We start from the raw sequence: 9,404 nt of genomic DNA on the forward strand, positions 1-9,404 counted from the left end.
TAAGTAACAGATTGTCCCATTCAAGTAAAACACTTGTAGAAGTAACTTATACATTGTCCCATCCGTCTCTGTTCAACATCGATTAACAAAGTTGGCCCTTTAGACATTGATTGTGAGGACAGTCTCGATTGCCAAAAGACTGTGTACTTTTTTAAAGATATAAATTTATTTTGTTCTCTTTGGGCCATAACTGTTAGATTTTTTGTGCATCAGAAGGTGATAAATAGACAGACGGAAAGGAAGCAGAGAATATAAAGCGAGCTGAGCATATTAATGCTGAAAATGGGGAGGTGTAACAAATGGAGTAAAACTAGACCTAGTTAATGAGCTCAAGCCTAAGTATATATGAATGACCTGATTGTGAAAACAAACAAAATTTGGACAATCCTCTTTAGTGAATTTGTAACTTGAGGTTTTCAAATCTGATCAGTCCATTATATTCAGTTTATTGTATAGAAAAAGAAGACAAGTATCTTAGACTTTTTTTTACCTGAAATATGTCCTGTGCGTTATTTTGAGGAAAAAAATCAACTACAAATCAAAATTTCTCTCATAAAATTGAAATTCACCCTCTCAAAGACTTTTGCTAGAGAGTTCTCAAATCTTCACCAAACATGAAATACAAACTATAACCCACAAATAGATTATATGCCAGACCTAGATTAGAACAAATAACATAGATTTAAGACAAACTCATATATTATTCTTTAAAATTTCTCAAAAATCATTCAATGTGGACTTAGAAATCATGAACTAGCAAAGAAAACGTAAAATTTATTCACCTTTATATCCAAGAAATCGCTGTCGGAAGACCAGTGGAGCTTCAACTGAAGTAAAAAATACCAATGCCCAAGAAGACCAACGAGCTTCACTAGACAGATTTCTTCACCAGAAGTTTCGCTGTTCTTTTCTTCACCAAGAACTTCGTTGAGAATTGCTGGAACAGAACTTCGCTGAGAATTTGGAAAATAGCGTGCTTTGGTTGAAAAAGGGTTTTATGGGAAATGGCTTTTTTCTTTTTGATTTTTTTAATGAGATGAAATTTTTTGGCGCTTTGCAAAATTAGTGGAGGGAAATATATTTTAGGCGAGGGAAATATATATATTTTAGGGATAAAAATCAGAAGCACAATATTTATCCTAAAATAATCGTTGCCATAGAGTCATCTATTGCCACAATTCTAAAATTTGTAGCCATAGAAAGACTATAGGGACGGTTATAGAGTTGATGCCACAGTTTATTATAAGAATTGTTTTATTAGATTCAAGGATATATTGCAACAGTTATAACCGTTGTAATAGGCGATCTATTGCTACGATTGTGTAACCGTTGCTAAATAAGCGTTGCAGTAAGTCAAATTTCTAGTAGTGATATAATATAATAAAGCATATTGTATTTAATATGAGAAAATAATTTAAATATTTGAGATAATAGATAAATAGGAATTCTGTTTCTAAGAGGTGCCACATCATCGTTTTCACATTTAGCTTTATATATATACTAGATAATGTTGCCCGTGCTATGCACGGGCCCAATAATATAAATGGTATATTTTGAGGCTAATAACCGAGTTTTTGAAGCGATCGTTTGCGTGGATAAATGAATAAGTTTTTTTATCACAAACTTGTACTTTGTTTGGCGCTATTTAAGGCATAATAAGACTACCCACATACAACATTTTTGAAATATTTTATGTTGTCAATTATCATGATTTATAGTATTTTTACGATAGATTCACTTCAAGAATCAGTGGAATTTTTTGTATTTTTTTCAAAACATATTTTATGTTGTCAATTATTATGATTTATAGTATTTTTACGCAATTTTTAAATATAAAAAAATAAGACAAATAAATTAAAATGGACCCACTATATGTTATTTTTGTTGTCTCAATTTATGTGACACAAATGAAATTTGGAGAGTCATCCAAATTTTCATTTTTTTTAAAAAATGTTTGAAGTTATTAATTATTGTGATTTATAATATTTTTATGTAACTTTGAAATAATGTACTAATTATTGTGATTTATAATATTTTTATGTAACTTTGAAATAATGTACATCATGGTCACTTTGTCCTAATTTATGTGATATGAATAAAATTACAAAATTAACCCTTTTAAAATGTCTTTAAGATATTTTAAGTTGTTAATTATTATTATTTATAATACTTTTTTGGTAATATTAAAATGATATGTGTTCTTTTTTCTGTCCCAATATATGTGAGCCTGATAGAATTCTGAGAGTCAACCTATGTTATTATATAGCTTTTAAATATTTTAAATTGGTAATTATTGTAATTTTTAATGCTTTTAAGTCATTTGTAAATGATATATGTTGCTTCCTTGATTGGGACTTTTCCATTTGTGATATATATATATATACACATATCGTGCTATGCACGGGCCCAATAATATAAATGGTATGTTTTGGGGCTAATAATCGAGTTTTTGAAGCGATTGTTTGCGTGGATAAAGGAATAAGTTGTTTTATCACAAACCTGTACTTTCTTTGACGCTATTTAAGGCATAATAAGACTACTCACATACAACATTTTAAAAATATTTTATGTTGTCAATTTTCATGATTTATAGTATTTTTACGATAGATTCACTTCAAGAATTAGTGGAATTTTTTGTATTTTTTTTTTAAACATATTTTATGTTGTCAATTATCATGATTTATAGTATTTTTACGCAATTTTTAAATATAAAAAAAAATAAGACAAATAAATTAAAATGGACCCAATATATGTTATTTTTGTTGTCTCAATTTATGTGACACAAATGAAATTTGGAGAGTCATCCAAATTTTCATTTTTTTAAAAAATGTTTGAAGTTATTAATTATTGTGATTTATAATATTTTTATGTAACTTTGAAATAATGTACATTATAGGTCACTTTGTCCTAATTTTTGTGATATGGATAAAATTACAAAATTAACCCTTTTAAAATGTCTTTAAGATATTTTAAGTTGTTAATTATTATTATTTATAATACTTTTTTGGTAATATTAAAATGATATGTGTTATTTTTCCTGTGCAATATATGTGAGCCTAATAAAATTCTGAGAGTCAACCTATTTTATTATATAGTTTTTAAATATTTTAAAGCTTTTTAAGTCATTTGTAAATGATATATGTTGCTTCCTTGATCGAAACTTTTCCATTTGTGAGATATATATATATATATATATATACACATATTCTATATTATTTTAAAAGGGAGTTTATGCCCAAGTTCTACTATATAATAAATATAATATATAATATTCAAGAAAGTCCCAATCTTGAATATTATATATTATACTTGGGTATAAAATAGAATTTTAAAAGTCCCACAAGTATAATATATAATATTCAAGATTGGGAAAAATTCCAATCTTAAATATTATATATTATACTTGGGTCTAAACTCTCTTTTATAATATAGTAGATATATATATATATATATATATATACGTCTCAACATTAGCTAGTTTAAAAATAGAGTAATTAATTAGTTTTTTTTTTTGCAATAGCTAACTTATAAAACAAAAACAAGACTTGTGGTCATGAAAACACTTGCATGATTTATTGATAATATATATTACTCCAATTGAATTTGATAAACTGTAAAATCAAGTTGCCATGGGATCAATATCTGACTACTTCAAATCATTGTATTTCTTGGAGACCGTGTACACTTGCATATACCTTTTGTAACAAATAATAACTATATACTTTGTTGTATGTTACTAATAACAGAAAATAAATTACACAAGGACACTTCCACGAGACGATATTAATTGGGAAGCCTTTTAAACGTTCACTTAGTTGGGATGAGAATAGCTAGAATTTTCATATTTTCCTCTCCACCTGTTAATTATTAGATCAAATGCAAAATTAATAACTAATTAAATAGTAATATTGCAAAATCCATTGTTCGATAAAATACAATATATGACTTCATTTGTACCTATATTATTCTTCTTCTTCTTCTTTTATAGGAATTTGAAGTTCCAAGTCATGATCTTCGAATGGCTTAAAGATTAAGTCAAGTTGATCATCATGCACTTTGTCAAGAGTTGAAGGGTTCCACTATATATAAATGAATAGAAATATTTTAATAAACACATTAACATATCATTATTCAATATTGAGAAAAACTATTATGTATTTAATACTTAAAGAAAAAAAGGTGCATACCTTTGGAGACTTATCCTTGTCAATTATCTGCGCCCTTATGCCCTTCATAAATAAAAAATATCAATGAACTTTAAATTAGAAATCGAAAATTAAGTGTACTTCTACATATCAAGTACATAAGATTGAGTTTACTTAAAAGAATTTGTAAACTTACCTCATAAAAATCACCAGATATTATGGCTCGTTGTATGTTCATTGAAATTCTGAATTCTCTCCTCAAACATTCAGATATAGTTTGTGTCCTTCCTTCTCGTATCTAAAATATAATTTAGGAAAAAGTAAGGTTTTTTTCTTTTTGTCCGTAAAGTATATAGAGTTTTGAGCCGCTTGATAAAGTTCCTATTCTAGTTTAATAAGCATAATAAATGACTTATTACCGATCTCAATGTTATTTTTAATGCGATTGGAGATGCTTTCTTTAGGGTTTTAAGCACTGCCATAATCCAATCATTTCCTTTTCTGCTTGCCTCAGCTTCCTGAAAAGTTAACCATACAAAAAGTTATGCTATGAGTCACATCAAAATAAATTTATAAAAATTTGAATTTTTAACTTAGTATGCAATGATTATTGGTACAAAATTTTAAAAGTATCATGTAATAATAAATTTGAAGAAAGGAGTAGCTTCTAATAAAAAAAGTAATTCTTACAAATGATTCAATAATTTCCTCCACAGAATCCTTGGAAAAACACTCATTGATTATGGACAACCTACACGTAAATTGGAAAAAATAAAAATGTTACTCTTAATATCTCATCTCAAAGAAATAGCTCAAAATATAATAATTTAATTATATGATACATTACTTGTTCAAGATACTTCTTTCATCAATGTGAATATTTGTGGAAAATTCATTGATGACAGATCTAATAGTATCCTCATCACCACTTTTTATGCTCAACAAACGTTTCTCTAGCTGAAATAATTTCTGACATTTGAAAAAAAAATTATAAGCAAAAGAGATATTTCGTGGCAATATCATATTTAGCGGCAATTCATGAGTCATTATATTTAGAGTTGCTAAAACCTTTAATCGGCATTTATATATATAGAGTGTTGGTTATAAATATATTTATATTATATTATTACCGCTAAATATAAAAATTTGGTATTTGTTGTAGTGTATGGTGAATATCTGAAGGAAAGGAAAAGCTTAGAGATAAACCTGTGAAGGAACAAAATGAGTGGCTAGTCCAGCAGCAACCACTTCTTTACCCCTTAGTTTTTCTCCTGTTAAGCCCAAGTATTCCCCTACGTGTATACATACATTTAATTAATTAACATATTTTTGGAGAGGTTCTCTTTTACTTGTATCATATTATTCGGTATTAATATACGAGGTAGGAGTCAAGTCCAGCGCTTACCTAGTCGACCTGGAAGACGCGGAAGCATATATGAGAAGCCGCAGTCTGGGTGGAACCCTATATTTGTTTCAGGAGTGGAACTAAACTGTAAAGTTCGATCAACAAAAATGTTAGACAACTTGAAATTAAATATCGACTTAATTCGTATAATCAGATCATTTATAAGATAATTATACGTAAATCAGATATATGTACTGACCACTTTCTCAGTAGCCACAGAGAATTTCATTGGAGCCATCAAGGATGCACCCCCACCCACAGACATTCCATGGACAAGAGCAATATGTGGTTTCTTGTAAGTATGAATGTGATAGCAAAGCCAATACATTCTATAAACACCTTCAAGGCAAGAATCCCCTTCAAATAATATACATGTATACTCATGAGTTTAAGTGGACATATAGCAATTAATTAATAATTCAATAATTCTAACATATAATGAAAAAAATAAAGGGAAAATTTAGAACTAGTTACTTGTGTTTCGTCCCTCATAGAACATATGCAAATCCCCACCAGCAGAAAAAGTGCGACCAGCTCCCTATATATGTGCAAATGAATGAGAATTTAAAATAAAAGGTATAGTACATCAAATCAGACACTTAAACATGTATATATTGAGGAGAAAACACATAAAATCTCTCTAAACTTGGCCGCATAACTTATTCTAGCACTTAAACTACACGGTGACTAAATATCCCCTTAACGTCTTTCAAGTGATTTAAATATCACCTTAAGGGGTGACATTATAGAGAGAGTGAATATACTCTCCTAAAAGCACGTGAAAAATGAGAAAAAAAAAGTTGAATTTTGTAAACGTACACATGGTCTTTTTTTATTGACCAATATATAACTAATATTTTTAATAGTTTTTCTTGATATATTAGTACCTCTTTAAAAAATATTTAAAATTTCTTATTTAGAGGTAATGTAAATTTGTGGGTCCCCTTTTTTAATTTTGGTAAGTTTTTTTCTTTTCATTTTGTTGTCTTTCCCAATGCACCTCTTTTTCCATTGAAATAACACTTCCTCCATCTTCATCTCCATCTCTATCCACTATTTTCATTATACTAGTCCTTTAATAATCTATAAAATTTAATACCAATGTCATTTTATTGACGTCGATTTCATTATATATTATTTATTTCAATTTCACAAATATAAACTTTCTTGAATTTTGAGTAACCCATGTTAATTTTCTATTATTTTATAATGCAAAAAATATGAAACTATCTTCTTCTCTTTTTTCTAATCAAAGTGTGACCAAGCTGGTCACATTTTTATAATATAGAAAATAAAAGAACAAGTCACAGTTGGTTAAAAAACAAAACCGAAATCTGAAAATGGCCCAAAGACAAATCCATCTTTAGACATTTCTAGATCAACTCAGATATTTCTCATAGAATTTATAGTTTTTTGGATCAATCTTCTTATGTAATCTTTATTTCTTATTTGAGTTGTCAAGAAAAAATTGACTTTCAAAAAATGCATTCTTCTAGAGGACAAATTCATGGAGAGAGTTCGAAGAAGATAATGTGAATACTATAATGAATTTTCTTTCTTTGAAGTTATTTAAAAATAATTGTTGAATAGTGAAGAAGAAGAAATGAAATTATTGAAGGTTGAAATGGTAAAAAACAAGGAAGAAGAAAGAGAGTGGGGGGGGGGGGCTGAGGGGGAGGGGGTATGCATTTATAAATTAATTGATTGATGTAATTAATTTTAAAAAGTGTTAAAGAAAAAATGGTGAATAAGTTAAAAAGAAATAAAAATTAATGACGTGATGCCTACATAGCTATGATGTGGCGCTTATGTGGCTATGATGTGGCGGGTGAGAGTTGTGTTATAATCTTAGGGTGATATTAAATTCACTTGAAAGATGCTAAGAGAGATATTTAAACACCCGTGTAGTTTAAATGCTAAAGTAAGTTCTGCGACCAAGTTTAGGAGGGGTTTTATGTGTTCTCTCATAATTGAACAAGTAGATACACACGTCCTACATAACAATTTGCGTGTCCTACATGTATTATGTCACATAGGACGTGTGCACATCTAAAATTGGAGGGCATATATGCCAACTAATACCAAATTAAAAGGGTATCATGGTAAAGCAAAATAGATACTACTTCTTAATTAGTCCTTACCTTGATAATTACAAAATCAGCATTATCATCTTTCTCATATTTCTCAAAGTTCTGCCCGAGCGTTAATGCCTAATATAAAAAAAAAAATTATAATTAATTGAACATGCAATAGCCATTTTATAACTATACATATATTTTTATCATAATGTATAAATATATATACCACTTCGCCTGATAAATAATTTAAATGGTTAGGCCGATTCAATGTGAGCATTCTGGCGCGGCCGATTTCCTCAGGGACAACAACCTAATGAGAACCAAAAATTAAGCTACATTTAGACCGGAGATCGATATATATATATATATATATATATATATATATAAATATATTTCTGACATTAATAAGATATTTTCGTAACGTTGAAATTACCTCTCTATTTTGTCTCAGTACTTTTTGAGGCATTGGAAACATTGTGCTGCTACTGGGAATATATATTATTGCCATAGTAGTACTACAGAAAACGAACAAGTAATTAATAACTCTAATTAAAAGCATCTATAATAAAGTTAAAATTCGCGATAACAAATAATTGGGTGATTAATTTCACTTACCAGATTAACCAAAATATAATTCTCAAATTTTATTTCTGATAGATAGTCTGGAAGATATGAAATATTAAGTTGTTGCTCTAACCTTGGTTTCTCTAAATTTGTGTATGGGAAAGGGACTTTATATATTGTTACACGTGAACAATTATTAATAAAATTATATTCTCCCTCACTCTCTCTATAATGTGAAAGAATCATTGTAATAGTATTAAACTTAATGAAATCTATTAATTTAACTCCAGCTTAATTAATCATAATAATTGAAAAAAAATCAGCTATAGAATCCTTCATAATTAATTAATTAATGATCTAAAATGTCAACTAAACTTGACGTGAATGGAACAAATGATCAAATCCTATTAAACAATATAGAGAAAAAAGTTGGCTAAAGTGATTGGGAATAAAAAGGCAGGGATTGGGTGTTCGGGGTTGGGATGGTCAAGAGGCGGGGATTGGGGACGTGAGAAGGAGATAATAAAGTTTAAATATCACTTAGGAAACTTGTTTTTCCTAATAGACTTTCATTAAAACGTTCATTTTTCTTATTTTCAAAATTCAAGCTGGCCGACATATAATGTGGGGTGTTAAAAGACATTATGAGCGGAACCACCTTAGACAAACAGTGGTTTGACACCCATCTTCGCCAAAAAATTATCTAGTGTATGTAGATTAAATATGGAAAAACTATATGTATAATTAAACATACTTTACTACCATATATAATATTATTACCTATACATTCAAAATCTTACGTATCTTACCACTAATTAAGAGTTTCCTACGTATTTTACACTTAAATACATGTACTTTTGTTACAAAATACACAAAATAGGGAGAGAGGCGAGCGGGATTGAAAGGAAAGTGAGCGAGATTCGTATGTTTCCTAGATACATGCGAATCACACTAGATACATGTATTTGGATGTATCTGGAGTGATTCACATGTATTTGGGCTACCAGATACACATGAGAGAGGTGAGCGAGATTTGCTATGCATCCCAGGTAATGCAAATCCACTTGGATACAATGTATATAGAACAAATTACACTTACCTCATGTATACGGGATACATATATCATATATCTGGACGTATCTGGAGGCACAAAAACCTGGTAAGATACATAATATAGCAAACTAGAATGTATCTAAGTAATTAACTCTTAAA

The 9,404-nt window shown here is 28.9% G+C and overlaps 1 protein-coding gene across 1 annotated transcript; it reads right to left on the reverse strand.

The window, feature by feature from the left end:
* Positions 1-3,962: 3,962 nt before the first annotated feature.
* LOC125835494 (3-hydroxyisobutyryl-CoA hydrolase-like protein 5) lies at positions 3,963-8,136 on the reverse strand. Its single transcript, XM_049514626.1, has 13 exons — positions 8,062-8,136; positions 7,855-7,938; positions 7,692-7,760; positions 6,025-6,088; positions 5,750-5,907; positions 5,551-5,635; positions 5,352-5,437; positions 4,993-5,114; positions 4,836-4,896; positions 4,565-4,663; positions 4,342-4,443; positions 4,188-4,229; positions 3,963-4,079 (listed from the first exon to the last, which is right to left on the reverse strand). Exons 1-13 carry the CDS (start codon positions 8,134-8,136, stop codon positions 3,963-3,965), a joined length of 1,164 nt encoding a protein of 387 aa, XP_049370583.1.
* Positions 8,137-9,404: the final 1,268 nt, after the last annotated feature.

This window comes from Solanum verrucosum, unplaced genomic scaffold, assembly GCF_900185275.1.
Source record: "Solanum verrucosum unplaced genomic scaffold, falcon-dt-bn FXZP01000040.1, whole genome shotgun sequence".
Lineage (NCBI taxonomy): Eukaryota > Viridiplantae > Streptophyta > Magnoliopsida > Solanales > Solanaceae > Solanum > Solanum verrucosum.

Coding starts and splice junctions, on each gene's coding strand:
- LOC125835494 (XM_049514626.1), bottom strand. CDS start 8,136: ATGGCAATAATATATATTCCCAGTAGCAGCACAATGTTTCCAATGCCT. Junction 4,897..4,992: donor GAAAGAAGTATCTTGAACAA/GTAATGTATCAT, acceptor ATTTACGTGTAG/GTTGTCCATAATCAATGAGT. Junction 4,080..4,187: donor ACAAGGATAAGTCTCCAAAG/GTATGCACCTTT, acceptor ATTTATATATAG/TGGAACCCTTCAACTCTTGA.